Source organism: Eleutherodactylus coqui, chromosome 2, assembly GCF_035609145.1.
Source record: "Eleutherodactylus coqui strain aEleCoq1 chromosome 2, aEleCoq1.hap1, whole genome shotgun sequence".
In the NCBI taxonomy this organism is placed as follows: Eukaryota; Metazoa; Chordata; class Amphibia; order Anura; family Eleutherodactylidae; genus Eleutherodactylus; species Eleutherodactylus coqui.
This window is the reverse complement of record NC_089838.1, coordinates 94842147-94862978: the sequence shown is the minus strand read 5'-3', so window position 1 is coordinate 94862978 and position 20832 is coordinate 94842147. Positions and strand designations below refer to the sequence as shown.

At 42.2% G+C, this 20832-nt stretch overlaps 1 protein-coding gene across 3 annotated transcripts in view; it reads right to left on the bottom strand.

The window, feature by feature from the left end:
• The window catches only part of ARHGAP26 (Rho GTPase activating protein 26), a 311322-nt gene that overhangs the window by 171361 nt on the left and 119129 nt on the right, over window positions 1–20832 (bottom strand). For all 3 annotated transcript variants that reach the window (XM_066591243.1, XM_066591246.1, XM_066591244.1), the window contains exons 13-14: window positions 7500–7565; window positions 1269–1343 (exon numbers count right to left, since the gene is read on the bottom strand). In XM_066591243.1, the coding sequence (XP_066447340.1) occupies window positions 1269–1343; window positions 7500–7565 (141 nt within the window). The remainder of the gene's footprint in view (window positions 1–1268; window positions 1344–7499; window positions 7566–20832) is intronic.

The window sequence follows — 20832 nt, the reverse complement described above, 5'->3', positions numbered from 1 at the left end:
TTGGTACTGAAACCATCAGCAGTAAAGCTTCCAAGTGCCAGAGTAGGTTCCCAATCCAGTATAATGTAAAAGTAGCCCTCTGCACTCCAGTCCAATGCTTCTGAGGGGGGTTGTACTCTCAATATGTGGCAATTCAGCCCTTATAAAAAATGGACCCTTATGAAGAACCGAGAATATAACAGTTTGACAAAGGTCCTTTGCACATGCAACCTCAAGACAAGTGAATTAGTAGTATTAGGCTGGTCTCACATGATCGCAGCTTCCGTGATCGCCATCCATGTTAAACGTGAGCATTGAAACGAAGGTAGTATCGAATTTTCCTTCCCACCCACGCATACGAGTGGAAGAAAAACTGCAGCATGCTCTATTTTACCATGGATGGCCTCTATCGATGTCAATGAATGCATGCGCCATATGCAGGTAATATTGCATATGGGTAGCGGGTTCCCATGTCATTGCGAAGCGATGATGCGGGAAATATAAAAAAAAAACAAAAAAACTGTACTGTGAATGACCAACTGCGTGCCTCCACGGTCATACATAATACAGTTATGCGGTATACGCAGGGTCACCACATGGACCCCCAGCCTGAATCCGCTGTGGTCCTCCCACATGTGGCATCCAATCCAGTCATGTGATCCCGGCCTTATACTGCAGTTCAGAGTACCGTACTTCTTTACAGGGAGATTAATCAATATATGAAAAGTAGACGTAAAAGGCATCAAAACTCTTAGTTACTGAACAAAGAACTCTTTCCTGTAGAAAATCTATTTTCACAATACATCATAATTTAAACCAAATACAATGTTGTATACAGAAAGTTAACTTGGCCTTACAGAGAGGTAAATATACATCAGCTTGATTGTCAAAGCAAATACATGTCTTGCCTTTACATTCATAATGCCCAGCTAACGAGATAAATATGATGGCCTGCACACCATTGTTACCAATGATTAGGTTGTTTTTTTCAGCTGACAAACATTTGTGTCCACTTCCTTGCAGCAAATTAAATTAATGATTTTTAAAAGGTATCCACAGATGTTGAGCTGGCGGGCTGCCCGGGCTGCCACGGCTTAGAGCTGCTGAGTGCGGGGAAAAGAAAGAACTGCAAACTACATAAGTTGTATCAGTTATGGAAACTAGCATTCAAAGAAAAAACTAGAGCGGAGCTCAAATGTGAAGTACCGTATGTACTGCAGGACATTACTTTTACTATTAAAGCTGCTCATCGGGGCCCAAATAGCTGCACATGCCCTTATTTCACTTACCCATTAAAATGCTCAATAGCTTTTGAACTCTGGAGTTCACACCAACAATTCTGTAAAGTCCCTGTTCATTAATACCTGTGAAAAAAGGCAGAATTAAAATTGGAATAAAAAAAAAAACAAAAAAATTTAAATAATTGGCATAGGCAAAACATCCTATTTTATATGCAGGCAATCTGATATGGGGCTAACCAAAAAGCAAATGTTAAACGATATGTATCTAAAACAAAAACTAAACTAAAGCAATGTTGCAAAAAGTTTCCAGTTCCAGATCCATTCACTTGATGAGACAAGCGCTCACAAATCACCCACAAGGAGGAAGGGGGAAAATTTAAGCCACGGCAAACCTGTTCTACAGAGACAAAATTTGCACTCTCTAGCCGGGGATATTTAAGCTTTAAGGTTTCCCTAGTCCAAATAGTTTCTTCAGTACTGCTTACTACTACAATCATATGAGCACACTTATCCAAGACCAGAATTGCATATTTTGGTCTTTTGATCAGTGCTGGAGTACAACACATATAATGAACAAATCTTGATATATGTACAGCACCAAACTTATTCTGCAGCGCTCTCAAGTAATTTATTTATTACCCCCCACTGGGTACTTATCTTACTGATCCCGGAAGGATTGAAGAAACGGTGCGGCAAGTATAAAAAAAAAAAAAAAAAGTACTATGCCTCCACGGTTATGTTCAACCTTGAGCCGGCTACCTGAACCATGCAGGGATTGAACACACAACCTTCAGGTCATGAAAAGGAGCTTAGAACTGCATTTCTGCTGCCTTAGCACCTGCGGCACACGAGGCTCATGTATTAAAAGTTGCATAGACCTGGCATGGTTTCCTGCTATAATTTAGGCCAGTTGCCAGCATACATTATAGTAACTCTAGCAGGCTGCAGGAGGCCATGCTCCCTTTTGATAAGCTACACCAGGTTCTCTCACCAATTTTCTAGTGTTGAGAAACGGAAAAATATTTTGATGTAAATATGGCTGGTGTCAAAATGTGTGACTTTTATTCATCAGTCTAAAATGTGTCAACTTCCCCCCATTGTGTCAACAGAGCCCTAAGGTCCTCTCAAAAGGGTAGATAATCTGCTTGTGGAACAGACCAAAAACGAGCTGTCCCATAGAGCTGTAATGGGTCATTTATACGACTCGATGTACAGCAGACCAGAGAACATTTTTACGCTCCCATAAGCAAACCGATCGGCCAACAATAAGCGTTTGATCATTGGCCGATAGCCAGATGACCAGGCAAAAAAGTTCAAGCAAATGTTCCTGGCTGATTATTGGGCCGTGTAAAAGGGCTGAGGTCACAGACTTTATCACTGTGATTTTTTCATTATTTCTATATAGATTCTGTTATAAAAATATGAGTGGGATGTTGGAGTCCCACATTCAGAATCCAATTTACAGGTGCCACAATTTAATGAGAAATCTGCTTACTCACACACCCCTGGACATCAAAGCCCCAGTACAGAACAACTGGCGGCTCAAAAGTGATGGACAAGATTTTGCTTACTGTAATTTCTATAACTGATGTGGGAAATATTTCATCAATAACTAGTGCCACTCCTATAGTCTCAGCAAAACTGGTCTGTCCCTAGCGTGCAGTAGTGATCAGCTGACTTTGCTGGTGATAAACTGGTAAGGGTCCACTGCTCGGGGCCCCTGCTGATCAGCAGACTTCCCCGTTCACAGAGCCAGTGCAGTGTGTACACCACTTTCTTAAAGGGGTCTGCTGGTGATAGACTGGTAAGGGTCCACTGCTCGGGACCCCTGCTGATCAGCTGATTGAAGAGGCTGTGGTGCTAGGGTGGGCACTGAAGCCTCTACTCAGGCCCGTCACATCACATCTGCACACAAGTAGTGGAAGTGCAGAAGTTGTTTGCATGGAAGTTTGGCGAGAAGTCAAACTCCAGTAGAAAGTTAGTCTTTTACTAATTTATATGGCGCATACATATTTTACAGCAGTGTACAGAGATTGTCAATTACAAAGTTTATTAACACCCAATATCCCACTGAAATCCCCCCCAACCAGGAAAAAAACTATAGGTAATCCCTAAAAGCTACCTATACATTATGGATGCAGTATATGCTCAAAGTATGTTGATGCTATGGTACACAAACAGCTGCTTCATGAAGAACTGCCTGCTGTCCTGATAGGTCGGTTTTAAGGGCTGTTCAAGTGTTAAATGTACATGGAAAAAAACGTATACCTCTGTAGGCCCTTCTATAGCGACCCTCGACGCCTGGGCAAAAGCTGGCCACGCCGTTTCTCTAGCATACTAATACACAGAGTGCATCAAGTAGTCAGAGAAACGATGCGGCCATCTTTGTTTGTTCAAGCCTGGAGGGTCGCTTTTGGCATACTTGGACATTTTTTAAAAGTAGAACTTAAACAGATATTCATATAAACATTTGTGTCCGTTTCTACATTAAAAAGATGCGGTTTTCACTGTAAGCTCTTATTGCTTAAGTTTTGTAATGGAACACATTTTTCTCATTAAAGGAATTTAATAAAACAAAAGTATAGGTTAAATGTATGGAAATGTACAACCCTGTATTTACATTACAGTCAATGGAAAAGTATAGGTTCTCATTTTTCTTTGAGGGACAGAAAAGTATAGTATGTTAGGTTTTTAGATCTCACACATTTTGGGTACGTTTCATGTAACAGATCAAACCTAGTGTAATTCAAGCATTTTTTGAGCTATGTTTCACCAATATAAGCAATGTGTGCGATCGAGCAACACGATTTAGTAGTTTGTTTTTTTTGTATTAAAACATACTTGATGGATGGTAAAATGCTTTAGTAAACACTGTCGTTTTATTCTGGAGCATTGGATGTGCCATATCTTTGAAAATAAGGGAGATGAAATAATACCGCCACCTACTGGAAGGCAGCATTCCTTCAAGCCAAAGTTAGACTCTTTATACAAGCCTTGTAACAATGACCGGGAATTAAAAGCAAAGCCAGAATCCATACACAGACAGCTGTTTCAGGGTATTTGCCCTTCATCAGTGTCCAGTAGTAGTCTGGCTTTGCTTTTGAGAGGCCTGGGTGGAGCCTTTCAATAGGTGGCACTGTGGAGGTATTTTTCCATCTCCCTTATTTGCATATGACTCAGAGGAGCATGAATGGCCTTTTCAGTCTCCTCACTCACCGTCTAGGTGCTCTCCCTAATGAAAAAATATAGTGTTTCTGACCCATATCTTTGAAATGCATATATAAATTGCCAACTGTTTTGCGTTCTCAGCACTCATTGGCCAGGATCAGACTGTGCAGATACATCCTATTGATAAGGGGAATGGTAATGCCAAGTCATGGGTGTATTATATACATACACACTGTATACATTTTATATGTTGGCGATAGGACCTTATGAGGTCGCACAGAACTGAAAGCATTAACTTTGATACCCCAAATAGGCAGCAGTGTTAGCTAAGTGAGTAATGCCATGGCTCCTGTGAAATATGTGGAGGCGTTTTTTTGCACAAATATTAATGATTACGATCCAACTGCAGTCTAGTAACCATAATCAACCGGCTTCTGACACGTCGTCAGCAACTAGTACTTCTATTAACAGCATTGCACAAGTGAATCCCTGTAAAGTAGTGAACAATGGCAACCGTCTGTCTCTGACTTCAGAAGAGATCCTGGAAAGGTCAAGTTGTTTTTAACAGACTTAATTGGTTCCTTATATCCTAACTGTGACTGTCAACTGCAGCAGACTATTAAACTATTCACTGCCACTATTTATTCCTCATCATTGTTAGGCTGTCAAATCAGCCAATTTCTTACAGCTTCTGCTTCATACTGAGGAGGGCATGTGGATTGTATCACAACTTGGCAAAAACAGCTCGCTAAATTCTAACATTAATAGTTAAAAAGAAAAAAAAAAAGTGTTTAGACCCCAAATGCTAGAATTTGATGGCTCGAAGTTGATGTTAACATGACCTGATGTGTGCTACCCATCTGTAGAGCATAACCAACATATCACATAGCCACAGACCACTTGGGGGGGGGGGGGGGGGGGACTTTCCAAAAGCTCAAATGAGAAGATTACAAAGCAGAAAGCCATACGGCTTTCAATATGAGCGATTGTTTACCAGTATCACAGGATGTTGTAGGTCTTATTATAAACAGGAAACTTGGGAAAAAGGGAGATGAAGGGAAGGAAGATTTAGGGTGCAATTTGGAGTAGTATGTCAAATCGATGAGCTAAAACCAGATTATATAAATGGCTGAAATTCTCTTCCGGTTAAGTTGGGCTAAACATGAGCTCAACAAAACAGAAGCACTTATCAAATAGAAGGTAGCCTCCATAAGCCCAATATAAAGAAGCGGTTAGCCTTCCTGCTCCATGTAGGAGCTTCTCCCAGGAGTGAACATCTGGATAAACTAATCAAGAGGAATATAACCATCTAAAAACAGGAGCTGTTCCTTTAAGCCTGTTCCTTAAAAAAATTTACATGTTTCACTCCATTCTGGGGTCTTCCTCAGCCATAAGAGAACAACCATTAAAAAAACGAAATATTTATAACCCCAAAAGACTTTTGTGCAATATATATTATATATATTATATATAATATATATATATATATATATATATATATATATATATATATATATATATATATATATATATATATATATATATATATATATATATATATATATATATATATATATATATATATATATATATATATATATATATAACTCACTGTTGCTAATGTTGAATAGTAGGCGTTACTTTGACATGCCATCCTATGTTTATTGCAGGTGGTTGAAAACAAAACATTTAAAGCCGCAAAAGTGCAGCTGCACTTCCAACTTTTGACTTGTCATAAAACCATGTCAAAAGTATTAAAATCAGTGGGGAACCCAATGCTGAAACCCCTGCTGATCCAGGACAAAGAATCAGTGCGGCATCCTAGGAGTTTACATTAACTTAAAAAAAAAAAAGAGTAAAACGCATTCTCATTTACATGACTACTACAACGACTACAAGACACAGTCCTCTAGTTGTTGTGGCTTGATGCACACAGGCAGAAGGGTGAGGGGTAGAAAAACGGATTCCCAAAAATCTTCCTCCTCCACATCTTTACCTAAAGGTTCTTTTGCGCGGGAAGCCTCAGCAATAACTGATCTTGTGCATTCACACAGGAGTGATCACCGCTCCGTGAATGAAGGTGGAGCAGGTGGGAGATCACTTATGACAGTCTGCCTCCATTCACAGTAAACAGTCATTCATCTATGTTCATCATTTTATCCTTAATGCCTGCAAAAACTAAAGGCAAACGAATCATCGTTTGTCGAGTCACTGCCGGCATTTAATCTGAATCTTTCAGATTCCCGCGATCCACCTAGAACCTGAACAATTATTGTTCAATGTAAAAGGGCCATTATTCCTGGGACAAATCCCCCAGCCGCTGCCCTCCGCGCTACACCCCGGCAGTCTGCTGCCCTCCGCGCTACACCCCGGCAGTCCGCTGCCCTCCGCGCTACACCCCGGCAGTCCGCTGCCCTCCCCGCTACACCCCGGCAGTCCGCTGCCCTCCCCGCTACACCCCGGCAGTCCGCTGCCCTCCCCGCTACACCCCGGCAGTCCGCTGCCCTCCCCGCTACACCCCGGCAGTCCGCTGCCCTCCCCGCTACACCCCGGCAGTCCGCTGCCCTCCCCGCTACACCCCGGCAGTCCGCTGCCCTCCCCGCTACACCCCGGCAGTCCGCTGCCCTCCGCGCTACACCCCGGCAGTCCGCTGCCCTCCCCGCTACACCCCGGCAGTCCTGATAACGATTTGTCACTACAATTAAGTGGATTATTTTAATCCAGCACGTCCAATGGCTGTAAATTAGCCATTACATTTGACAGTAGGTAGCTTAGTTATCAGACATTTGATGCAGCACTAATGAAGCATTATAGCCAAGTTACAATCACAGAATGAGGCTGAACTTTAGTTTCTCCTGGTACGGTATTTTGTTCCTCTATGTCAATTTCCTTTTAAATTAACAATGTAGACAAAAAGTGGATACAACTAACCAGAAGTACAAATGTACCAGCTATTTCAGATTTTTAGCTGCACTTCCCTACTAATGACTAATCTGACTTAGTTTCCTGAACAGGTGAGAGAGAAACAATGCTGCAGCCATCTGTGTAGCCTGTATCACCAAGTTGACCTAAGCTTTATGCCATCTGTTGGAAAGTGGTTCAAGTGCTCACCTCTCGTTTCCACAGCTTGGATACACTTCCGGATGATGCTGAAGCCAGTACTGTCCAGTTGGGCAGCTAGTGGGAAAGAGATAGTTTGGAATAGGTCAGATACCAGTATCAATCAGAAGACTTGCGTAACTTTTTATAGCACTTTTTTACAACACTCTGTTGAACAAAACCACAACTATGAACACGTGTTCACATAAAAATGTACATATGTATCTGGCTCCATATAGACTAGAGAACCTGATGGATAGGTCACCAATAGTTAATTGCCAGAGCCAGTCTACTCAGGATTGCCCAGTCTGCTCTCAATGTAGCAGGGCCAGATGGCATATATCTATATTACTCCCCAAATGCACACCATTTGCAACCTGATTGGTTGTTTAGATTTACTCATTCCCGGTGATTGGTTATTTGAGTTGCCTGATTCATGGTAATTGGTTATTTGGTTTGGCTGGTTCATGGTGATTGGCTGTTTAGGTTGTCTTGTGTAGAAGTGGGGAGTAATAGGCTAATATGCGGCCAGATGCTGCCATAGATGGCTTTACCCCCATTGAAATAAATGGAAGCACTGCCTCCTATTACACTTCTGTGTCCAACCATGGTGTCAAAAGGCAAACGTCCCAGAGGTCTAATAGAAGGCATCCGCTCCCATTGATTCAAGTCAACAAAATTTGCCCGAAAAAAAAAAATACATTTTTTGGTTAGTATTGCTTTGCCCAGTTACATATCCTTCTAGTTTTAAGAGTAGGTCCACATGGGTGGCAGGTTTTGACGTGGATTTCATCCTCTCATTTGAAAAAGGTGAAGACCCGCAGCATAAATTGACATGATACAGCTTTAAAATCCATCAATTTACCCGTCGGATTTTTTTTCCACAGCATGTGGATGATATTTCTTGAAATCTCATACACGTTGCTTGTACTAAAAAACACTGAGGATTTTTTTTGCAGCGAAATTGCCTACAAGAATCCTCAAACGTGTCTGCAACCTGTGGATGTACCGTGGAGGCCTTTTTTTTATTTTACTTTGAGGTTTGGTCTAATAGCATAAGAGGATTACCAGTGCAAACATGGGAGTATGGTTTTCGTGTTCTATTCACTGTTCACTAACTTTAAAAACCAAATGGCTTTTTTTTTACCCGTGGTGCCTTGTCTTTAAAGAGAAAGTTCTCGAATAGAAAAGCTCAATTTCAGAATAAGCCTATCTTCACTAACCCTGCTGGAAGCTAAAAGGTCATTTCTAGTGCTTGTGGTATACACAATAGTAGGTAGCACTACTTTAAAAGCATGCATCTACGGTGTCTATACGAGACCAAAATTCTTACACTTGTTAGACCCCTGAAATGAAATGCTTGAAACTGTGATAAGTAGCAACCAGGCATGACCAAATCTATTCATCCCAGTGGAATAGCAATAGGATCTTATTACTTTCACAAACCGACCTCTATTATACTGAAGTGCTGCAAAGTGAAAGCTCGTCTGGGAATTTATTAGAAAGAGATAAAATATTTATTTTGTACAGAATTATGATACCCTGAAGGCATTCAGCTCACATCCTGAAAGCGAGATCTGAAACCGTCAAACTGATGAAATAGAAGACTCAATTAAGCCTTTCTATAGCTGGGATTTCTCCCAGTGTTATTCGGATTCCATTTCCACAAATGAACATTACACAAAGTGAAGACCTTTGACTAACTTTTTTCTTGTTTGCATTTATTGAATAGAGGTGAGGAACGTGGAAGTCTGCAGGGATCTTACATTATTTTCGACAAGATATGATCTTATATTTAATAGACTGTCGCCTAGACGTCTACGCCGTAAAGAACCTCGCTGTCTGGAATTCTATGTAGGCACATCTCCATTTTAAATCCTTTACTTACCTTCCATGCATTTCTTCAACCGGATAGCCCGACATTACACAAATAAAGGTGCATATACTTTAAAGCAACTTTGCTGTAGGCCACTTGCACATGGCGGGATCTGATTCCACATGCAGGACCCTGTGCCCGACCCAGAGACCCCAGCATACCTGTCCGCCGTCTTCTAATCTGTGCTGCGGATGCGCCTTACAGATTACGCCACACCTTAGCTAGGCAATGACGCAGATTCCACAACCTTTTCGCAATAATGGTGGTGGAAGAGTCGTGGGGCGGACGGCTGAGATTTCTCCTTCGCAAGCGGAAAATAGCAATCGATTTTCGCTCATGTAGAGGAAATCGCGTTTTGCCATAGCATGTTATGGGTCGCATTTGCTGCAGAATCTGGAGGCAGGCGCCCACTCCGGATTCTCCAATGCAAATCCACCCGTGTGCAGGCGGACTTAGGCAGCTTTCACATCCGCATCGGAACTCTAGCAGAAGGTTCCATGGCACATTCGCCTGAAAATACCTAAAGAAAAAGCGCAGCATGCTGCGCTTTTTCTTCTGTCCAGAAGCCGGGCGGAAAGCAGGCAGACCCCATAATATTTCAGTGGGATCCACCCAGCACTGTTTGGTTCTGTCCGGGGACTGAACCTTTCAGCTGCGGGGATTCCCCTTACTTTTACTGATCCTTGGTTTCAAGAAGCCCTTTGTGTGCAGTCATAGCAAAGGCAACAATTAAACTGGATTATTTAAAACATTACCACTACCCGCTCAGGTGAGCTTCTAGAAGTAGGTGTTGTGCTGTGTGGGAGACTTCACATTTTTTTGTCCAGGATTAGCAACTGGTGAGGTGGAGCTGCAATGCCATACACCACCTATGGACAGATGGGGCACTATTCTAGAGAGAAAAAAAAATCACCCCTTAGAATTTTAAGCAAAGAGATTCCCACAAAGCAGCATAGAATATTGTGTACCGTGGGTAGGCACATTGATTGCTGGCAGATGTCAAGCAGATCTCAGGCCAAGCATTGCTTTCTACTTTATGGACACCTCAAGATATGAAATTGCGAAAGAAATGGGTCATTTCTTTGAGTGCCAGTATGGGAATTAGTGAGAACTCTTAAGTACACGGAGCGATGATCGCTCAGACAACAGTTTGAGTTACAGCTTTGAGCGATCATTTAGCATAAACTATTAAGTAGCTACTCAGCTACTTAATAGCAATTTAGTGTGCAAATGAAGCCTTCACTGAAAGCAGTTAATAGTTTGATGGCTCTTATCTGTAATCAGTTCCTTTGTTCTCCAGGGGGAAACAATGCTATCAGCACTCCCCGTGGAGAACTGCTGATAAGGCTGAAGGACGATTTTTAGATGGGACTAAATTTAACAATCACCTAGCAGTGCACGATGCCGCGTGTTTAGACGCAACGATGATTGCTCAAACGATCGCTTTTAGCGATTTTTGAGCGATCATCGCTCAGTGTAAATGGGCCTTTAGGAAGAATGCATTCGCGGGTAATGCCATTGCCTGAGGCCCCCATTTAGATGCAGTTTTTCCACTGATTTATTAACCTTTTACCATTTTTGCTTTTGAGAGACTCTGCCTCTTTAATATGCTCTTTATACACAGTTATGTGACTTAATGAAAAACAGCTGGAGGGTCAATTTTCTATTAATACCACTTTTCCAGCATTTTGTTACCCTGGTCCCAACTTTTGTGAGATGTGTGGCTGCCATCAATTTCTATGTGTTCAATGTTCTATGGTCAGTAAACATTGGTTATAGAAGATTTCCATATACCATTCAAATCATTGCTCTTTTTTCCCTTACATTTTTCACAGCATCCCAACTTTTTTTGGAATTGGAGTTGTAATTGTTGTGTATTGTCCCAGCCACTGCATTTGATTAGTGGTGAAATCTCCTGCATCTGTAAGGGCTCCTTCACACTGGTGATCGCAATTTTACCCATGAGATATCTGAGCGTCCGTGAGGTTTTCTCTTGTAAGAACATAGCTGCTGCTTGCGATTTTCTTGCATTAGACAATAGGAGTTTAAAATGTTAAAACCGCATTACACGAAAATCACAAGTTTGTGCGATGTGATAAAAAGGAGGCTCCTTAGGGAAACATGGGAGATAAAGAAAATGCAGAACAGGACACACTCTTTTTTTTAATATTTTTTTTTATAATTCTGCGTTTTCACTCACTATAGATGGTGCGATTTTATCACACGTGTGAAGGAACCCCAAGGGAGCATTCTCACAGCATTTTTCACTTGCATTAATCAGACAAACACCATTTTGGTGACAGTTTGACAAGGATTCTGTAAGTTTCTGCTATATTTGGAGTATAAAATAATGTAGTAGACCACAGTGTCCAACTCCTCTCCAAACCTCCAGCAGGTAACAGGTGAGTGGTTGTGATGCCACGGCTGTAACGGAGGCAGGTTTGTGGAAGCAATAAACAGTTTTTACTTAAATATAAACATTACGAGGTAGGTTACATAGCACTCTGTAGAAGAGTGTGCGTAATTGAACGCTAGATCATAATATAGTGTTATAGAACATCCTTCTTGAGGTGATGGTAATTTCTGGAACACAAGCTGTGATAATAGAATGGAAAGGGTAAATAACAATTAGCATTTTAGATCTTGAATATCGGTTTCTCTAAAGTGGCAGCAGCAAGGCATGTGTCAACTCGGGCCTTCAACATATATACCTAATCAGGCTAGAATTTAGCAACTCACTTCAATAGTTCCAATCAATATACATGCAGGGCTCTAACTGCATAGGAAGATCTGAAACGATTGACTACAGACTTTTCCGACGGCCAAGCGGTCATCAAGAACCATAACAGGAATGAAATCAGTGACAAGCAGGACATCAAGAATAGATGGTGGTCACCAGCAGTGACCACCCAGAAGAACATGGGGGCCAAGAGGATCTGGAACTAGACCTGCTGGAAAATGAAGAGGAGTGGGCAATGAGACAGCTGCCAAACAGCAAAGCACCCGGCATCAATGGAATCCCTGCAGAGCTGCTCAAACCAGTCCCAGGAGCAGCACTTGGCTACACTATGCCGGGCAATCTGGAGTACCTGTACATGGGCATAGGACTGGAAAAGATCAGTTTCCATCTCACTGCCAAAGAGGGGAGATGTCAAGGACAGTGGAAACTATAGAACAATCACTCCAACCCACGCCAGCAAGGTGCTTCTGAAAATCACCCAGAAGCACTTGGGCAATATCCTTAACCAGGAACTTCCTAGTGTTCAAGCTGAATTTTGCAAGAGCAGAGGGACCCGTCACCACATCACAAACCTGAGGTGGATCATGGAAAAGGCAAGAGTGTATTAGAAGAAGGTCTAGCTGTGTTTCATTGATTACACCAAGGCTTTCAATTGTGTTGAGCATGATAAGCTTTGGGAAACACTGAGTAAGGTAAAAGTACCAGCACACCAGATCACATTGATCAGGTCATTCTACAGCAATCAAGACACGGCGTGAACCAGGTATGGAGATGCAGAATCGTTCAAGATCAAAAAGGGCATAGGACAAGAATGTATCCCATCTCCTTTTCCACCTCTATGCGAAGGTCATCATGAGGCGGCTGGACTTAGATTTAGTATGGTTCTTCCACCCATTTTCAACCCAATACCCTGATCATTTAAAATACGCTGACGATACGACCCTGGTAGCAGAGACAGCAAAGCATCTGAAGATGCTGATCCTGAAGCAAAAAAGAAGAATGCAAGAAGATGGAACCTCACCTGAACATCAAGACAAAGATCATGACAATGACCAACAAGGAAGTCCACTAAGATCAACAATGTGGAAATCAAAGTGGTTAATAGTTTTTAATTCCTTGTCTCCCTCATTGATTATAGTGCAAGCTTGACAGGTGAGATAAAGCGTCAAATAGCACTGGGGCGTACGGTCATGGTGAGCATGGCCTCAATATGGAAGTGCAAGGATATAGCAGTCACTATCAAATGAAGGTTAAATCCAGTCATCATCTTTCTGATTACAATATATGGCTGAGAGAAATGAACATTACGGATAGAAGAACAATTGACACTTTCGAGCTGTGGTGTTGGACAAAACTACAAATCTCCTGCAAAAACATGGTCACCAACACAGCCGTCCTGGACCGCATCAACCCACAGGTGTTCCTGAAAGGCAAGATCACGAGGCAGAGATGGACTTACTTTGGACAAAGGAGGAGGGCGAATTTGCTGGAAAAAGAGATACTACTTGGAACGGTCAGTGGTAAGAGGAAACCAGGAAGAAAAAAGACAAGTTGGCTGGACACCATCAAGGAGAACATGGGAATGGACATCAGGCAATTGAAAGAAGCCACAGAGAAGCATGGAGAGGACTGACCTACAGAGTATCCAAGAGTCAGACAAGACTAAATGGATAAGTGTTTTTCTGACTCAGCCTACCTACACACGGGCAAGTGCAATATCAAACCAAGAAACTGGGCCCGATATCGCACTCACCAACGTGCGTTTTCATGTCGATGCAAGGTGTTTTTTTCTGACAAAACCGCCTCCCATCACTTTTGTGAAGTAGCAATCCCCTGGCGCGGCTTTCAGGTGCGTTAAAAGGTTGGCAAGTATTTCCTATTTTTTTCAATGGAAAACCTTGCATTGCAATTGCGTGCACATCGCATGGCATGCAAAGTGTTTTACTGTCCTATTGAAAACAATGGGCGATGCTTTCCGATGAATGCGAAAAGATAGAACATGCCATGCTCATACATATAACTCCATTCAAAAGAATGGGGTCCATATTTGGGCGAGATTTTTGAGTCCCGTATCACACTAATCGCACACGAGATTTTCGGCTGTTTGAAACTGGCCTCAGAGATATTAGATTCACATCTACACTTCTCTTTATATGAGAGATAGAGGCGCAGGATCAGCTCTGCATGCACTGTATACAGGACAGATTGTCAGCTGGTAGAAAGTAAATCTAGAAAGACGGGATACAAGCCATAAATGTTCAGAAACACTATTGCTCATGTACAAAAAACAGCTTATTATGGAAACCTACTTGAAAGTTTACGCACACTTTAATAGAGGGTGTAAGAAGATCTACTACACCGTCAGATTCGTATAACCGACATGGCATTTGAAGACTTAATATTTTTTATATTCTAGAGACGATGAACATAGTGTATAGTAAGAAAACCTACATTTTACCTAATTTTTTAAACCATCATTCGATAACCGCTTCCTAGATCGAATAGCCATCAAAGTTAGCTTAAGTTTTCAGATCCATGCAGATGGAAAGGATGAGCGTAATTCCCATAAGCTAGTAACTGAAGACGTCAGCTTCCTGTTCAGCTCAGATCATGAAAGGTCAGGGAATCTTTTGCAGGCTTCTACCCTTTTAATCGCAAGAAATAATATCTAATTAAATATCCAAGCAGCTTTTATCGGCTTCTAATTTGACTTTTAATGAGGCACTACAGGGACAAGAGCTTATATCTAGGAGCTTGTTTGCTAAGCTTCAGTACAAAAGATTTGACTTTATCTGTCTCCCTAGAGCCGCAGCCTAATTCAGTGGAAGCTCGGCATTGCTGAAGACAACTTGTTCGCTGATGAATGCTGACACTCCGCAGTCTGTGCAGCCACAGGCCCACCTTCCATCTTAAACTGCTCCTATATATAGTATACTTCTACCATGCTAAACATTGAAGAATTATCGGGAAGTGCAAACTAAGTGCATTTAGACTGCATTGGTGCAGCAAACCGAAACGTGCCGATAAAACCGGAAAGTAACAAAATTAGGAATTTGGTCTAATCGTTAAATAAAGTAAATAGAATTAAATAGTGCTTTTAAAATTAATCGCTGTCCATAAATATAAGGCGTGGAAGGGGAACTCTGGTCAGAATAGGTTGGTTCCTGAAATGAATAAACTTTGCATTGCTTGAAATGTCAGACAGGCCACAGCTCGATACCAGCCATCACAGCCATGCCAATGTAGAAACTGTAACCTGAAATGTCATATCATCTCAGGACTTAGCAGCGACCTATTATGTAATATGTGTAGGTAAATGACATTTGTAAACTCAAAGTTTAAAAAAAATAAATAAAAAAAGGTATAAAAAAGGAAATTTTTTTTTTTTTTTTTTAAAAGAAGACAGCCATTTCCCGGCTCCCTCGTGCCACCTTTGTTCACATGTACATAGTGCCCACCCATCTTCACTTCTGGGTGCTGCAACGTGAAGACGTTACAATGCCAGGTCATGTGAGTGCATTGGCTAGAGTAAGCTAGTGCCATCGCCAGATCCCTACATCCAGGATTGAAGTGAAGCAAGGAAATGAACATGCAGAATGAAAGCAGAGGGGAGTGCAGAAGGTGAATAGGTCTTTTATATATCTTACCACCGCACACAGTTTTTGATTTAAAGGGGTTGTCCCGCGCCGAAACGGGTTTTTTTTTTTTTTCCAACCCCCCCCCCCCCCCCCCCCGGTCGGCACGAGACAACCCCGATGCAGGGAGGTAAAGAAAGCTTACCGGAGCGCTTACCTTAATCCCCGCGCTCCGGTGACTTCAATACTTACCGCTGAAGATGGCCGCCGGGATCCTCTGTCTCCGTGGACCGCAGCTCTTCTGTGCGGTCCATTGCCGATTCCAGCCTCCTGATTGGCTGGAATCGGCACGTGACGGGGCGGAGCTACACGGAGCCTGCATTCTGCACGAGCGGCTCCATAGAAGACAGGAGAAGACCCGGACTGCGCAAGCGCGGCTAATTTGGCCATCGGAGGGCGAAAATTAGTCGGCTCCATGGGAACGAGGACGCCAGCAACGGAGCAGGTAAGTATAAAACTTTTTATAACTTCTGTATGGCTCATAATTAATGCACAATGTATATTACAAAGTGCATTATTATGGCCATACAGAAGTGTATAGACCCACTTGCTGCCGCGGGACAACCCCTTTAAAAAAAAATATATATATATAGCCTCCCTGGATAACCACTTAAAGCAGGGGTGCCCAACTTTTTCTGGACTAGGGGCCATGCTCTCATACCGAACCACTCTCAAGGTCCAGAAGGGTATTACCCATCTGAGACATTTCTAGAATATCCAAACTATATAAAAAAGTCCCAAAAGCGTGTGCTTCTCCTCGATGTGCCAAACTTTGTGTCACATCCAGGTGAACGCATGCGCAATTCTTTCTTATATAGGTAATGCAGGAGCGATTGTGCCATGGCATCTGGGCGCATGTAAATGACAGGTGGCTGTGTGGAACATTGTGGCTCAGACTCCTCAACGGGCAACCCAGAATGAGTCCATCGATCCATCGAGGAGAGGTCTCACGCAATATTTGAAGGTACGTGCGTTTTTTGTTTCTTTTACATATATGCCTGACTATATATTCACTGCCTGTCTGTCCATGTTAGGTTTAGAAATATGGAACAAATGGTATCTATTGGGGTGCACTTTAAATGTCTCATGCATGAGGTCTCTACCTGTTTAAGGCTGAGTGTCTATGGGCGGGACGAAATATCGCGAGTGATATTTCGCCAAGCACTAATGTTACCGTGATTTTCCAAGATTAACCCATCTTAATGATAGGTTCATTGCGGAGAATTGTAGCAAGTCGCGGCATCGTGTACATTGGGCTGCGCTTTCCAGGTATCCTATGGAAAGCGTGTCATGCTTGCTCTGCGTACGATTTATCACCGTGGGTCACACTATGACAAATTGCCCGTGGACAGACTACAAGATCCACCATTCAAAATAGGTGATGGTCACAACTTCCAACTTCCTCCTCCTTGCATAACCACCTCTTGACAGATCCCAGAACATGCCTAGTACACCCTTGTAGAAGTCAATGAGTCATCTTCAGTCTACAGGCTCCTATGGTCCATATGGTTACTGTAAAGCATATCTCTGTGTGTTAGCAGCAGCTCAGGCAAGATGGCCAACCCCATAATTATATACAGACTATAGGATTTAAAAAAAAAATTTCAATCAGAAAAGTAAAAACAGATTTGAAAATAGTGTTTTAATTCGTAAAAAGAATAAAATAAAGCTGATGGCATTCCTTTTAAAAACACCAACATTCATATGTTTAAAAAAAAAAAAAAAAACTAGGGTAAAGTATAGACTTAAGTTAATTTAACACTGGGAAGCCACCAAAGAAAAGCGTACACTGGTAATCCGTATACTTCTGAAAATGGACAATTTAAACAAAAAAAAACTGAGGGGGCAAAGGGGGGGGGGGGGGAAGAGATCTACAAACTACGGAAATGCTAATTTGTAGCAGATCTATTGCATCAAGCTCTGGAACTGTCTCATTCATACGAAAGGGTTTTGCAGAAAGCCATGCACATGCCGCAGACAACCACATTGAGAGTTATGTAATAGGTTTGAAGTCTTAGGAATTACTTTGTCAATTGTGAACGTAGCTTAAAAATCGCTAGAGTTCTTAAAAGGGACACAAAAAGAAACCAGACAAGGCAATACGTGGCTTCATTACTCGCAGATTTCCCAAGACTGCTTGTATTTAGTGTAAACAATATTAAGAACTCATATGGAAATTCATTCAATTCACAATCCCAAATTGAAAGGTAAAATACAAAACCGTGAAAAAGTAAAGATTTTGGAGGGATTTGGGCGACAGAAATCTTGTGTGCATAACTAGCATTACTGCATAAAGGACTTTGTCCTAGCTCCAAATTCAGGCAATGTCTCAAGTGAAGCTCTGGTCCTGGATAAAGGTTGTATCAGTATGTTTTAAGAGTCTAGGAGTCAACCCAGGTACGCATAGGAAAAACTTGCACTTAGTGCAACCGGTAGCCCAAGAAGTGGTGTGGCCATCCTTATTTGTCCAGGATCAGAGATTCACTTTAATTTATATGGTCCCTCTGCCTGATTTTCCTATAAGTAGTTGGGTTTCCTCCCACACTGATGGAAAGCCAATTAATCTATTACACCGTATGTGCATCTGTATGTGTCTAAAGGTCCCGATACACAGGAGGACTGTCAGGCGTATTAGCAACCAACAGCCATCCCACCGAGTGTTGCTCCTGTGCTTTACACAGGAGCGATAGTCGTTCTGTGAATGGAGGAGGATCAGACCGGAGATCATTCTGACCATTCACTACAAACAGGCAGTTGCTCAAACACTGAGCAACTCCTGTTTACACAACCCGACAGTCACTTGGTTTTTAGGGAAGCTAAAAACCAAGAGACTCCAATAAATGAGCAATTTCACGCTCGGCATCCTCATGATGACCACTTGTACATGGGACAACGATCGCCTGAATTCTCGGATCTTAGCAATCATCACCCTGTTTGAGAGAAATTAGATAAGAATCTTTGCAGAATAGGTTACTTTTTCCACTACAAGAAAATGCAGTGAAACCTTAAAGGGGTTGACCCGTGGCAGCAAGTGGGGTATACACTTCTGTATGGCCATAATAATGCACTTTGTAATATACATTGTGCATTAATTATGAGCCATACAGAAGTTATAAAAAGTTTTTTACTTACCTGCTCCGTTGCTGGCGTCCTCGTTCCCATGGTGCCGACTAATTTTCGCCCTCCGATGGCCAAATTAGCCGCGCTTGCGCAGTCCGGGTCTTCTGCAGTCTTCTATGGAGCCGTTCGTGCAGAATGCAGGCTCCGTGTAGCTCCGCCCCGTCACGTGCCGATTCCAGCCAATCAGGAGGCTGGAATCGGCAATGGACCGCACAGAAGAGCTGCGGTCCACGGAGACAGAGGATCCCGGCGGCCATCTTCAGCGGTAAGTATTGAAGTCACCGGAGCGCGGGGATTAAGGTAAGCGCTCCGGTAAGCTTTCTTTACCTCCCTGCATCGGGGTTGTCTCGCGCCGACCGGGGGGGGGGGGTTGAAAAAAAAAAAACCCGTTTCGGCGCGGGACAACCCCTTTAAGTATAATCTACCGTTGGATGTAGCAATGCAAATGTTACATTTTCCCACCCAACCAGTGGAGTAAACATCCCGGTTGTCTTGGTATGCTTATGATTACCATATCCTGACCTTGGATGCTTGATCGAAAACAAAAAACTTCCAAATGACCCAATGATTCCCAGCAAGCTAACGAGACTGCACTATAAAACATTACCACCTTTCTAGTAAAACCCGAGACTCATTGTTATGCATCCAAGTTAAACACTATATGAGCTGAAATACCAAAACTTGGCTGACAGAGTTTACAATGCAGCTCTTTAAGTGTCCTTCGAGAAATGCAGAGAAAGTAAACCCTTCACATCCAGAACTACTGTCCAAATAGCCGCTCAGTCACTAAAGTGAGTTGTTGACGTACAAAGCAATTGTTGCTACTTTTTAGTTTTCACGGTCACTTGAAGCGCACACCTCCCTACAAAGTTATTGGCTAGTCCTTGAGAGACAAAGGATTGCCTGTTTAATAAGCCAGCGACTATTTTTAGGTGAGCTGAAAACTAAGTGACTCGGACAAATACTCGATCGAAAGCAAGAAACACTTGCTCCTTGTAAACATGACCACCAGAAGGGTGACACTATCGAGCAAGTATTTGGACAATAGCTGTCTGTGTAAAGCCTCTAAGGAAACTTCCTATTGAGCCAGAACACTGGAGGGGGGGGAAAAAAAAAAAAAAACAACTCTCAAAAACATTTGTATCAATTACCAATCGAGTGGTAACATAATAGGTCAACACTTGCCATAGAGTGCCATCATTTTTGTCAAATATTAGAGATCCAATATAAAACTTACCACAGTTTCGATAAACGAGCCTACAATTCCTATTACAATAGTAAATAGCACTGAGCAGATAAACTGCATGCCGCGCATATTTTCACTACACAGTGCGGTCTATGGCAATCTCCCATAATAACTATGTAGAGTGAAAACACGATTCTGCCCAGCACGCTGCAAAAGTCATCAGAAACCTCAAGCTATCTCAGAATCAAACCACAAAGAGAAGTGCAGGAAAGGTTTTATGCAAGAGGGATTTTTTGGTTTCAAAAAAATTGCTATTGAATTGAGAAAATATCATTTCTGCTCATTACCTTGAAGGGAAAAGGCTGACCTGTTACTTCCAAGTTAAGTATCCACATAAATCGTACAGTTAGCATCCGGCGTTTGCACATTACATGGAAAAGCCTTTCTAACAGTAACAAGATTTTTAGGACTTACTGAAAGCGTCAAAAACCATTAAAGGGAACCTGTCATCAGCTAGGAGTGCCAAAATCAAAAAAAGATATGGTGCTCATAGGGCATGCTCTGAGGAGTTGGTGGGGACTTTTTATAACTACATAGCTCTCCTGCCCGCACGGTCACCCTTAAACAGTTTGCAGAGATGGGTCTGCTTATATTGTCCATGCACCGACTTCCAGGGGTAATCTGTCACCTGCCTAAAGCACCATAAAAAAAAACTTGTGGTGCTGTTAGAAGTGTGACACGGAGATAGGGGTTTGTTTTTCTGTTTTGTTTTTTTTACTCACTGGATG